At 37.5% G+C, this 14,245-nt stretch overlaps 1 protein-coding gene across 3 annotated transcripts in view; it reads right to left on the bottom strand.

Moving 5' to 3' along the window:
• Positions 1-1,851: 1,851 nt before the first annotated feature.
• The window catches only part of CCDC7 (coiled-coil domain containing 7), a 129,645-nt gene continuing 117,251 nt past the window's right edge, over positions 1,852-14,245 (bottom strand). Inside the window, exons 17-19 of one of the 3 annotated variants that reach the window (XM_078152215.1) lie at positions 4,505-4,533; positions 3,835-3,877; positions 1,852-1,974 (exon numbers count right to left, since the gene is read on the bottom strand). In XM_078152215.1, the coding sequence (XP_078008341.1) occupies positions 3,874-3,877; positions 4,505-4,533 (33 nt within the window). In that variant the 3' untranslated portion in view covers positions 1,852-1,974; positions 3,835-3,873. The remainder of the gene's footprint in view (positions 1,975-3,834; positions 3,878-4,504; positions 4,534-14,245) is intronic. The other 2 variants (XM_020990456.2, XM_020990460.2) reach the window with 2 other exon arrangements.

Raw genomic sequence — 14,245 nt, 5'->3', positions numbered from 1 at the left:
TCTTGCTGGTTATCTTAACCTAACCATCCCTCAAGTCAGATTGGGCATATGAAGTGAGTGAGGTTATGGAAGAATTGTCTTCTCATGAAGCGCCATCCTCTGCACCTGGCTACCAGTCCTTTTCTTTCTTAGATCATGAATGTGTGTCTCTTGATCCTGGTCAGGGTCCAGGAACCTGAGTCTTTTCTACTAAGTTACACTGAGAGTGGAATTTCCCTATAGGGTCTTGCTGCTCTGTATGTATCTGTGGGAGACTGGAGGGATTCTGAAATTAATTTCTTAATTTATCAGGGGTTGATAAGCAGGATAGGAATTGTCCACAAGCTAAACTTCCTTCAGACTTTTTCTGAAATGTCATGACTCTGATGATCTGCCCATATCTATTAGTGGAAGGATTTAATTACAAGAAAGAAAGAGAACCTGTCACAGAAGCCTCCTTTCTCAGGAATTTTCCCATTAATCCCGCCCATTTTCCAAACTGCACACACAATCCCTAATCCAACCCCCTCAAAACCCTGTTCTTTTCCAGTAAATTTTAAATTGTTCATGCTAATAGTGTTGCAGAAATTCATTAAAAACAAAAATAAAACATTCTTTGTCTATATACTTTGGCTCTGAGTGGGAGGATAGGGGAGGGGAGAATATTACCAGGGGAAATTTAGGTGATATAAAAAATGATCAATAAAATTTACTTTAAAAATAAATGTAAAGGGCAGCTAGGTGGCATAGTGGATAGAGCACTGGCCCTGGAGTCAGGAGGACCCCAGTTCAAATCTGGCCTCAGACACATAACACTCACTAGCTGTGTGACTCTGAGCAAGGCACTTAACCCCAACTGTCTCACTAAATAAATAAATAAATAAATGTAAAGTGATACCTTTTGGGGAGTAAAAATTAAGCTGCACCAATACAAGATGGGAAGCACTTAACTGCAGCTAACTACATACTAGTACAGCTTTGGAGGATTCACTAATAGCCAAAAAGGATAATGAAAGGGTAATGATTAAAATAACTGCTATAATTTAACCTATTTTTAAAAAAAGATTGAGGGGCTACTTAAAATCTTCAGCTATGTGCTTCATTCTAATGCCAGAGGGTTAAACAGTTGTTCTCCATCTCTCCTGACAATGGACCAATAAGAATTAAATTGTACCATAAGAAAAGTATGCTAGACATAAGGAGAATTTCCTAACAGTGAGAATTGTTACACATTCAAACGGATTATTTAGAGACAAGGTGGAACCTTCTCTGGAGTCTTCAAAAACATGACAAGTTTTCATTTGTAAAGAGTGATCTCTGCTAAAGTTGGGCAGGGTCCAAAGGGGCTTTGTCCTCCTATTATTATACATGGTTCTAAGCCATTGTTATTTTGAAGAGCTAACCCAAGAACCCACATAAAGTGAAGTCTCTAGATAGGCTTCAGCTGTGGAAGGAATGAAGTTGGGTACAACTTGAACATTTATCCAACACCAGATGTGTCTTTTTTAAGATGTGTGCTAACTTTCATAGCTGTCAAATATCCTTTTAGAAGTACCTCCCTTTTACAAAATTTTATAAAATGTGTGTGTGTGTGTGTGTGTGTGTGTGTGTGTATGTGTTTTACCACCAGAGGTGTGGAAATAGAACAAAGTGTTGCATCTTTTTGGCCATGAAGACCATCTCTAAGGCATGAAGGGGTCAGGATCTATAAGCATACCAATGAACTCATGGATTCTTCAAGTAGTAAAGTGATGAAATACTCTGTCACTTGCAACCTCTGGCTGTTAGAAATCAATTTGAGTTTGTTTAAATCTCTGCCAGTAACTCATTTGCTACTACCAAATAAATTGCTAAATGTTGTAAAGCTTAAACAATTGTACTTTATTGTACAGCAACACCATGCATCTTTCAGGTGGGTCTCTCCTTATTTCATTCCCTTCCACTCTCTGCAGGTTTGGAAGACTTTCCAAAGTATTTCAGAAATTCTGTTAGGATCTAAGGAGTAACCCAAAATAAATTTTTGTGAATAATATTGTATCATTGTGCTTAAGTTTTCTGAAATTTTATCTTATTTAGTAATATTCAATTGCTTCTCTCAAGGGCAATAAATGAATACTGCTTAGGAATTCTGAAATAATCTACCTGAATAAGACTAATCAACATAAACTTAATAAAACATTGTAAGGACAAGTTATTCATGAAATGCTATGGTTCCTTCTATAACTAGCATCCTTCACTCCACCTCTTACTCCTCATCTTCCTGCATTAAAACTTTCTCCCATTTCTCCTATTTGCTCCAATCCTATCACTTCCAATAAAATATCCAGTTGTGACTTAAAAATTCTACAGAAATTTATGAGTGCTGGCAATGTCAGCAACTTAACACTCTTGGCAACCTTTTCACCATCCTAACTCCATGTGAAGACATTTCCAAGCACTCCTAAAATGAAGGGATAGCTATTTAGTGTAATCTCACTACGACTTTACAAGTGCCTTGGAGTGACTTCATGATGAAATTCAGAGAACCAATTATGTTGAAGCCATTTTCACATGAACATAATGTGAAGGGCATTTTAAAATCACTTTTGAAATAGCTATTGGACTATAGGTTTTGGTAATTCACCTCACCAGGCAGCCACCAAACATGAAAGATCAAATGCCTAACAAATTCAAGCATGTCAGTTTTTCACTGTTAAAATGGCATCTCTTGGGGCAGCTAGGAGGCGCAGTGGATAGAGCACCAGCCCTGAAGTCAGGAGGACCTGAGTTCAAATCCAGCCTCAGACCAAACACTTGATACTTAACTAGCTGTGTGACCCTAGGCAAGTCACTTAACCCCAATTGCCTAAAAAACAAAAAAATAAAAAATAAAATAAAATGGCATCTCTACAAAAGTAGTACTTCATGTTCTGATGTGCTGCATTCTGTCCTTATGGAAAATCTATGTATGTTACATAGAGAAAGTATTAAAGAAACTCTTCCTCTCAAATCAGCCATTGACATGAATTACATTGATAAATTGGGTGTGGCAGCTATACAAATGCTCCTTCTCCTACAGATGTAGTGAAGTCAAGGTTTTCATCTCTATTAGTTTCAAAGCCAATACTTCACTGTCGTTACAGAGACTGGCCTGAGTTGTGTAAGATGCCCTATCATTAGATCACAGTGAATCCTCCAATATTATACTTATTTATATTTATGCAATAGTTAAATGTCTTCATGACTACTATTTGTCTACATATTATTTCATACTGTCCATGAATTGTTTATCTTTCCACCTGTTCATTTTAAGGCAGGCACAGAATACAAGGCAATAAAGAAGGAAATGACAAGAAATGCATTCACAAAACAAGTTTCATTATGACAAGTGAATAAATCCAAATCTTATTTTTCTTGAGACCAGAATAACATATAATTTATTAAAATGTAAATAACCCTTAAGGCATTAAGTAGAGTATTTCTTAAATTCTGACCATGATTGGTAGAATTCTCATCAAACCTGATTAGGTCAGTAATTTTGGAACTTCTGAAGATGAATACTATGTATAAAAATGAATATTCTTTAGTATTTTTTGTTTTTTCTGATATCTTACGCACCCACATAGTAATTATAAAGCTAAAAAACTCAAGTTCTCTAAAGATAATGTATAAATGCTTAAGATACATTACTGCTTAATTACCCAAGCTAACAGTTGGAAGCAGTGACACAGAGAATATTTGTGGAATAGCAAACTTCTCAGTGGCAAGATTTCTAATACTCTAATATAGTCAGCTTGGTAACTTAGAAATGTGAGAGTGATGACATTTTTATAGGTTCATAAACCAGTACGAATCTGCTAAGTAAAAAGTACTCACCAATGAAGAGGAAGGATATAAATGAAAGGACTGAAGTGTTCAGCTGCATTGGGAGAAGAGGAAAAATGTAAAGAGGGTTATGAAGTGTAAGGGTATGACTCAGTGTGGCGGAGAAGGGCGGGGATGCCTATGAAAGCTTGTGTATCTTAGGAAGTGGAGTTTGAAAATAAGCAAAAGGCAAAAATTAACAAAACAAATATTGATATTGAATGAGAAGATTATAAGAAGACATGGATATAGGAAGGACACAAATAAGTAGCAATATGCATCAGAGAAATTATACACATCACTGAGATGATCCACTAAAAGTACTCCCTAAGACATTCTCCTTGGCAGGCAGTCCAAAGAGATATTTTGAATTCAACTGAACTTCTCCAATTTCTTTTTAAAATTCAATTTTTATATTTACCACTCCAATTTCAGTAAAAAGCCAAGAAGCTTCTTCTCTTCGATATTACTATTTTTAAAAAATTTAGCTGTTTTTCTAATCTTCACATCTTTGCCTTCTCTGATTAAAAGCTCTCTCCCCAAGTAAGGTAGGTAATGGTGTAATTAAAAAAATTTTAGAGCCACGATGGGAATGACTACTGCCATCCTTTATTTTTGATGGGGGAATGGAAGGAAGTGTGAGGGGAGGAATGGGAAGACTAATGAAAAATATTTTTTTTACCTTCTTCCTGCTGTTTTGATATTTGCAGCCTGCAAAAAAAGATAATAAAACCAGAGTGAATTTTAAAAATACACATGATAAACACAAAATATTTATATCAGCTCATTTGGAAGACCCTAGAATTCATAACACATTTCATTTAGGATAACAATTATCATCAGCCAATCACCAATTCTACTTACAGAATTTCGGAACCGAAAGGGCTCCTAAAGATAATCTCATCTTTCCTACTGATTATACAGAAAAAGAAACTGTTCCAGGAAAGTTCACACAACTAATTGGAGAACAAGCAGTAACAGAACCTATGCTTCAAACTCCTAGGCCAGAATAATTTCCTGCACACCATACTGCTTCACTGAGTGATAAATGAATATGATGGATATTGTTAGGTTCTTCTATTGAATAATCCTAGTTATTTTAGGCACCCTTTGGAAACTATAACAACTCAATCAGGCCACAAAAGCACTATTTAGTAAAAGTACTCTATCCATGGATTGTTGATTCTTAATTATTACTTATGGCAAATCTTCAAACTTTTTCTAATGGAGATGGCAATTAAAACTCTGATTTTCAACTAAATTTTTTTTAACTCTTATGTTGATTCTTACCCTGTAGTTGAAAGGAAGATGTTAAGTCCCCTTTATAAATTCTAGTTCAGCCACCAATTAAAGTCTCAAATATTCCATTTCTCCTATTATTATTCCTATTATTCCATTTCTCCCATACTCTACTAAATTTATTTTCACCTTTATCACAACCTCTAAACCTTTGAATCCTCCCCTATAGACTCAGCCCATTAAGCTGAATTTGGCTTCATCTGACTCTTTACCTGAACCCCATGGTCAACTATTTCAACAATGCTCTGACATCCTAGAATTTCTTCACAACCAAACAATGATGGCACCCTGCAACTCAGCAGAAAAAGTAGCTTGTAGTTCTTCTTAAAGTAGTAGTAGTTCTTCTTAAGAAGAGAAGAAAACACCTGGAAATATCACTGTAGAATATGTCAATAAAACTTGGCAACAGATTGGATTTTTGGCTATCATAGGCCAGGAACTGGGGATGTTTGAGTTAACCCCCATACTCCCACGCTACCATCTAAGACTGTTGTGAGCTAACAAGTTCATAGAGTAGACCTGGGACAGTTTGAGCTGCCCATAGATGGAATAATTTGGGTCCATCTATGGACCCTTTGGTCATGGAGGCTACAAAGACAGGGCTAAGACTTTGGCAAGGTGCTCCTGAAACCCCAGGAAATGTACTTGCTAATTGCTTTTATGTCCTTGTCAGCAGCTTTTACCTCTCTCTGGACTGTTTTTTTTACAACCTTGTGCATTGCTTTTATCCAGGGTTTATCAAATATATATTTTATTAAAGAATTGTCCATCCCAACTCTCAGATTCTGAGTGAATCGTTGGAAACATAGTAGATGTGGAAACATGACTGAGACATTGACAATGTAGGAAAATCAGAGCAGAAGATGAGAGAATACTGTGGGGTGTGGTGACTGTAGGTCATGGGGAGTTTAGCAACCTCTGTTCCCACGCAAATTAGAACATATGTTGAGGCCTAATTGGCTCAGAGGACTAAAAACTCAAACTACAAAGCAGCTACCAGAGTTGGTTGGTGCTCTGATGCAAGGCTGGTGGGAAATGATGGGCAACTCAGGGAAAGGAGTTAAGCTCAACTTGAGGTGTCCTCAGTGCCTACCTCATTAAAAATCCTTCTCTGCCTATGGCTAAATAAATTGCCTTTTGTTAACTGTTGAATGCCTATGAGTATCTTATTTTGTTCCAATATTGAACATAAACTACCAGGGTCTGAAATATGCCCAGCTTAAAACAGTGAGGGAGAAAAACGGATTTCTGCATACAGATAAATAGAAGGTTAGGCTATGGTCAAACCCAGGTCTTTTATTTCCTTTGACATCTAATGTCTTTTCTACTATATTACACTATCTTCCCCAAAACTTACCTCATCTAATTAGATATTTTGGGAACTCAACAAAAAAATTTCTGAAAGAGCTTCCTTAGCCTTAGTTAACAGCAAAACAAATAATCAAGTGCCTTACTCCCACCCTCCCCCAAACAATAACAAGATGATAGGAGGTGATTCTAATCATGCAGATTCTACTTGCCAGCTGTATGGCCTTGCCTACCTGTGATTTAGGCCTATAGAGGAAGAAAAAGGAAGCAACTTACTCCATCTTCCTTGTTCTCCATTTTTTTATACTTTCCTCATGTAGACCAGAGCTGCAAAAGTCATTATTCCTTAAGAAGCTGAGTGACTAGTCTTTAGCAAGTTGGTAAGTGGCATAAGTTTAGAAAATTTAGCTGAAAATGGTATATTCCATCAGTTCTGGCTTTAATGCTTTATAAATTTAAGATCAAAGTTTTCAAACACTTCCTGACCCAGAGAAGCAATATAAACAGAAAATGACTGGGTTTCCTTGACCACAGCTCTGAAATAAAAAAACTCTTTGGTGTAAATACGTATGTATACAAATGTAAAAGTTTTCTAGGCTAAATTTTGAAATCTTTCTGATGTTACATTTGAAAAATTAAGAATGAAGGCTAAAGCCATAATAAAAATAGTTCCTTTCATTCATCTTGATTATACAGAAGTAGGAACTAAGCTGAACATTCCCCACCCCCCAGGACATGTATGTGTGTGTATGTGTATATGCGTGTGAGTTGTGATGTAGATTGTTTTCTTAGCTTCATATACACACATATGTAATTGTAGGTATACACATACAAATAGATTCACATGGATTGCTTTCCTAGCTTCATCCAACCTGGGAAGCTTCTATGACTAAGTTCTCTCCACCCTTTTCAACACAATCATAGCCTTATTCTCAAGACCCAAACCCAAAATGAACTTATCCCTAACATGTAATTGCTATATTTACAGTGAGAATTCCTTTCAGTCAGTGGTCATACAAGATGGCCACTGAGATCAACCCTCAAACTGTGATTTTGTATGTGATGTACTATCTTGCAATGATTCATTGGGGGTACTAGTGGTGGGAGATTGGTTTGAGGGTTTTCCCCCTAATATAACCTTTCTGTTAATATCTCATTTCTCAAATTAATATCATCTTGATAATCTAAGGGGTGGAGTACCTGCGGCCCATATGGCCTTGTAAGTCCTTGGGTATGGCTTTTTGACCGAGTCTAAGTTTTACAGGACAAATACTGAGAAATTTAAGGATAAATGCAAAGTCATAGGATCCTAGCTTTGGAGGTGGAAAACAAAAAACCTTAGAAGTCATGTCTAATACCCTGATTTTATAGATGAGAAACCTGAGGCTCAGAAAAGTTATTTTATCGGAGGTCACACAGAGCAAGAGGCAGAGTTAGTATTTGAACCAGGACCTCTGACTCTAATCCAACACCCTCTCCATTGTATGACAGTGCCTCAGTTAATAAGAAAATTGACAGGACAGTTGAGGAAGTATCTACTCTGTCACATAGGGTAAGAGGATAACTGGCAAGACACTTCTTTACCAATTTACAGCTCTCTAGAATTACTCAGATTTTGATGTAATGCAATTCTCAAAATATGCATGGGATAATCTCAGGCTGTGTCAGTGGATGTAGCCAAAACATGAATTTTAAGTAAGATATAGCATCAGCAGAATAATGGCTACCAGTGTACAATATTTACTTTTATAGATTACAAGATATTTCCTTGAGAGTAGAGGCGGTTCCCATTTCTTTTCCTTTGTCACTCAAGTGTTTAGCACAATGCCTTGCACACAATATATATTTCATAAGTATTTACTGAATGCCTATATATGCATCTATGTATATGTGCATACGATATATGTGTATACATAGTAAAAATGTTGTTCCATATATGTATGTGTGTGCATGTATGTGTGTATATGTACATATGTGTACATATACACACATATAGTTTCCTTTCAGAGTGATCTCGTTTTATAGTTCTGACCTTTTAGGGGAAGCCTATATTCAGATAAGTACCATAAATCCTACCATCCTTTAACACCCAGCTCAGATTTCATCTCCGCTTTGAGATCTTCTCTGGACACATGTCAAAAGAGATTTCCTCTTCTCCTGCATTCCTAGAGCCCTTACTAGCACCATCATTTATTCATTATTTATATAATTTACTGCCTAGTATCATTAGTTACATGAAAGGCAGCATGGCACAGTGGATAGAAAGTTGGCTTTGGAAGCAGGAAGACCTGAGGTGAACTCATGCCTCTAAAAGTCATTCAACTCTTAATGTTCTAGGTGTCTCTCTAAAATTATGAGTTGCAGAGAAGGTCCTGACTTGCACTGATAGTTTCCTCATCTGAATGTTCCCTATATCAATGAGATCAGAAGTCACCACCACAATTGTTAGTAATATTTTCTTGTGTTTCCCCCCAACTAGGTTATAAGTTCTTGGGAGTCAGAGATCATATCTTATAAATGGGCTCAACAAATATTTGTTGATTGACTTGCTGACCTATAAATTTTAATAATGTTTTTGTCTTCCTTAGTGTCCAAATTTCCAAATTCCCAAATTCCTGAATTCCTGTGACATGAAAGGATCTTACTCCTAAATTCCTAGCCCCTATAAGATTATGTACTCTCAGTTCTTCTTCATGAAGGCTTGGGCATCTTCTCCAATGAGAGCAAGTTCTTAGTCTTTTATAACCAGCTCTGCAATATGTCACTCAAGCCTCTTGCTCTTGATGGGGAAATCAAAATATTTTATCATTTGGAGGCCCTTTTTAATCTGTCTTATTTACTTAATCTATCTGGCTCCTTAATCCAAAGTGAAAAGTGACCTCAAAGCCTTTTAACACATATGAAAGGGCAAGAATGTGTCTAGGAAAAAGACACCAATGTGTTTTTCCCCCGGGCTTATTTTTGTCTCTTTGAGTTTTCACAGACCAGTCAAATTTACGTAGGAGAACAGAGGAGGTTTGGAATTGGAAAACTTGGGAATCCAATACCTTGGAGTTGTTTTGCAGTACCTGGGCAAATGGGTTTCAGGGATTACAATTAGGAGGTATAAAGAACACTCACTATAAACTAGGATGAAGTCTCTGATGGAGAGGCCCAATCCCCTGGCCCAGAAAGTTTAGTTCAAAAAAAAAATTGATGAATCTGAGGGCACTAACTACTGTGAGTGTCTCTACTATTTGTTCTAAATATCTTGGCTTCTGAAGTACCTCTTACTGGAAATGACAGGCCTTATAGCCAAGGTTCTTAAGGGAACGAGAAAGGTAACTTAATAAGGACAGGGGAAAAATGTGAAAGTTTCTCTCCCAACCCACACCCTGTATTATTGATGGTGCTATCAAAGGATAGCCTTTTAAAAGCCTCTTGATAATGATTAGTGATTTAGAGCACTTTTCATATGACTAATGATAACTTTGATTCCTTCTTTTAAAACCTGCCTATGTATACCCTTTGACCACTTATCAATTGGGGAATGAGTCTTATTTTTATCAATTTGGCTCAGTTCCCTATATATTTGAGAAATGAGGCCTTTACTTGCTGTAAAAAAATTTCTCCCCAGTTTCTTGCTTTTCTTCTAATTTTGACTGCTTGTCTGCACAAAATTTTTTAGTTTCATATAATCAAAATGAACCATTTTACCTCCCTTGATCCTCTCTATTTCTTGTTTGTTCATAAACTCTTCTCTTATCCATAGATCTGATAGGTAATTTTTTCCCATGCTCCCCAATTTGCTTTTGATGTCACCCTTTATATCCAAATCATTTTGACCTTATCTTGGTAGACAGTGTGAGATGTTGGTCTATGCCTAGTTTCTGTAAATTACTTTTTTCCCAGCAGTTTTTGTCAAATAATGAGTCCTTGCCCCAAAACTTTGGATCTACTTGGTTTATCAAACTACTGGTTACTATGGTAATTTTCTTTGGAATACTGCATTCCTAATAGATTCCACTACTCAACCACTCTATCTTAGTACCAGATTGTTTTGATGAGTAATACTTTGTAATATTGTTTGAAATCCAGTATTTTACACATATGTGTGTATACATATATATCAGGCTTCCTTCCTTAACATTTTTTTTCATTGATTTCCTTGATGTTTTTATTCAGTCGTGTCTAACTCTTCATGATTCCATTTGGGGTTTTCTTGACAAAGATTCTGGAATGGGTTGTCATTTTCTTCTCCAACTGCAATGAATGAATTCAAAAAGACATTCTGACCTTGCTCAGTATGCCTGCAATTTGACCCTCTTTTTCATGTTAATCTTATTCCTGGATAGATGTTGAAGGACAGTTTATGGTATTTGCTCCCAGGACACGCTGGCCACTCCTCCAGGAACCGAATATTCATAAACAGGCATGCTCTCAAGGATGTTTTGAGAACAGCTCCATGGTATTTGAATGATTTATTTCTGGCTGCTTTCAATATCTTCTCCTGGAACCTCCAGAATCTGGCTGCAATATTCATGGAACTTTACATTTTGGGATCTCTTTCAGGAGATGTTTGGTGGGTTCTTTCAGTTTCTATTTGCCTTTTAGTTCTAAAATGTCAGGGCAGTTTTCTTTGATAGCTTCTTGAAATATGATATCTAGGCTCTTTTTTATATCATGGTTTTCAGGCAGAACAATAATCCTTAAATTACTTTCCTTGATCTATTTTCTAGGTTAGTTGTTTTCCCAATGAGATATTCCACATTTTCATCCTTTTTTTCATCTTTTTGACTTTATTTTGTTGTTTCTTGATGTTTGCAGAGTCATTAGCTTCTGCTTGCCCATATTTAAGGAATTATTTTCTTCAGTGAGGTTTTGTACTTCTTTTTCCATTTGGCCAATTCTGTTTTTTAAGGCATTGTTTTCCTTAGAATTTTTGTGCCTCTTTTTTTTTTTAATTTTTAGGCAATTGGGGTTAGGTGACTTGCCCAGGGTCACACAGCTAGTAAGTGTCAAGTGTTGGGTCTGAGGCCGGATTTGAACTCAGGTCCTCCTGACTTCAGGGCTGGTGCTCTATCCACTGCCCCACCTAGCTGCCCCCTGTGCCTCTTTTACCAAGCTGTTAATTCTCTTTTCATAATTTTCTTACATTGCACTCATTTCTTTTCCCAGTTTTTCCTCTTCTTTTATTTTTAGAATAATTTTTTTTGTTCTTTCTTTAGCTCTTCCAGGAATTCTTGTTGGGCTTGTGTCCAATTTGCATTTTTCTTTGAAGCTTTACTTGTAGATGTTTTCACATTGTTCTCTTCTTCTGAGTTTGTGTCTTGAACTTCCCTGTCACCATAGTTGGTTTTTTTATATAGTCAGGTTCTTTTTTGTTGTTGTTATCTCATTTTCTCAGCCTATTTTTTAACTTTGAATTTCACTTTAAAGTTGGGCTCTGCTTACTTTGGGCAGAGGGTATCACCATCCCAAGCTTCAGGCTTTTTTTTTCCCCTTGCTGTTTCATAGCTAGTTCTGGGTGTCTGTAAATTTTTGGTGTGATCCAAGGAGAGCTGTGGTCACTGTTTTCCTGGTCTTAGTCTGGTCCTTACTTAGGAAGGGCCTCCACTCCCTTACAACAGCAAATACTAGAGCTCATCTCTCCTCCCTGAAACAGTAACCAGGAAATAGGATCCCTGCTCCTTTGAGACTGCAAGTGCTCCTCTCTGTCCTGGAACTGCAACTCAGAACTGGATAATGGGCAATACAGTTGCCAAAGGGTGCCTACTACTGCACCCAGTGTTGGCATAGGTATCCCATATACCTATACATATACCAGCTCCTTCTGACCGGGTTTTTAATCCCCTTACTGTCTCTGAGAAGACAGAGCTCCTGCCACTGACATCTCCAGGGCCCACAGTGAGTGTCACCACTGCACTGTTGCTCCTGGCCAGCACTGACCTCTGGGCTACAGACCTTTTCTTCTTACCTCATAAGTTGTCCTGGGCTGGAAAAATGCCTTACCCTGACCTTTTGTTTGCTGTGCTACTCTAGAAGTAAATTTGATGCATTAAAGTTGTTTGGAGGCGAATGTTGGGGGAATTTGAATGCTCCCTCTATTCTGCCATCTTGGCTCTGCCCCTCTCTGTTCAGCCTCTGGATTCTGAACAGGCTTTTGAACTGAAAGAACATCATAGTTCAGTCATGAGTAAGACATCTAAAGCCTTTAGCTGAAGCCATAAGCTTAAAGCCTAGAAAAGCTAGCATGCCTGGTGAGGCTGTGTCCGGTAACATCCAGCAAAAACTCTATGTGTAGCAAGGCAACAACTGGCATAGATAGGAAGTAATTAACAGGAACTAATTCTCTTGTTAACTTAAAGGCCAACATATCAATGAAGGCTCATGAACTCCAGACCCACAGAGTCCCTTGAACCCAAGGTAGCCCTCTCTGAGACTTCAACCATGTGAGTTAGAGGTTATTCCCTGGGACTACAAACGCAAATGTGTCAAGCCCTGATGATGAGTCCTTTTCCAGCTTTGACTTATCTGCATGTACAGGGCCTTACTCTGATGAAAGAAATACTGGAAGATGACCGCACTTCTCTTTCCTGGCACCATGTATGTGGGCTCTTCAGTTTTATGATATGTCTTTGTCTTTCTTGCTATTCCCTACAGTTCCTGTCTTTTCTCTTTTTCTATTTTCTCCTCTGTATTGTTATTAGCACCCTGGCAAAATAAAGACTGAGGTTCAAATCCCATCTCTGATCCTAGCTAGTTCTCAGAAAACAGGAAGGTCTATTATCTACTTTGCTGTTGTGCAATTAAGACTTATCTACTAAGTTATAGATAGGATGTGATCTACTCTGGTGCCTGCACTGTCAAAAGCAAGCATACCGTGAAATAATTATATGAATATCTCTGCACTATTAAGAAACGCTCTTGAATTCCATTAGGCCTGATTATATACATTAAAATGGAAGGAAAGCACTCTTCTCAATGCACTCTTCAAATGCACTCAAAGTCCATCCTTATACTCTACTTAATTCAAATATAAAAGATGAAGGTTTTGTCCATTTCTTTTTAAGCCACCAATTTTAGTCTGTCTAGAGCAGTGGTCTCCAAAGAATGGGATCCCTAATTGTGGTATCACTTCAAGGTATATATATAATCATGGGGAGAAATGTCCCATCCCACTTTTGATAAAATATCCAATAGGGAGACAAAAGCCAGTCATGAAACTAATCAACAATACAACTATATCTCTCCTGGTACCCCAACATTCCTCTCCCTTCCTCTGCTGTGCAAGCTACTAACCTTGCCTCTTTTAAGCCTAGTGTCAGACCCACATAGTCAATATAACCTGAGCTCCTACTCACAGAAACCTAGGAGGTATCATAGGGAAAATTTTGCCCCTCAGATCATCTTGTGGCTGCAACAGGTATGTCTTGGAAGGTGGGCTCTGAACTCTAGGGTGATGACCTAAGTAAGAGCCCTGCCTCCCCCTTTCTATTTTGGATGGGACAGAGTGAGTCACAAAGGACAAGCATGGATGAATTGTGGTCTGAATCATAGATATCATTACTTTCATTCTGCAAACTTCCCCTTGGTCCCCAAAACCTACTCATCTTCCAAACTTCCCTATTACTGTTGAGGTCAACATCATCCTTCTTGTCCCCCAGGTTTTCACAACCTCAGTGTCATACTTCAAATGCCAAAATGCTTTTCAAGTGCAGGTATAACCAAGTTATCCCCCTACTCAATAAACTCCAGTGGCTACCTATTAATTTTGGGATCAAATATTACCTCATTTTTATCTCATCCTCTTAATTTTTGTCTGTTTTACTTTATG

The sequence above is a fragment of the Phascolarctos cinereus genome, unplaced genomic scaffold (assembly GCF_003287225.1).
Source record: "Phascolarctos cinereus isolate Bilbo 61053 unplaced genomic scaffold, phaCin_HiC Scaffold_1;HRSCAF=81, whole genome shotgun sequence".
Classification (NCBI taxonomy): domain Eukaryota; kingdom Metazoa; phylum Chordata; class Mammalia; order Diprotodontia; family Phascolarctidae; genus Phascolarctos; species Phascolarctos cinereus.
This window is presented reverse-complemented; position numbering and strand designations above follow the sequence as displayed.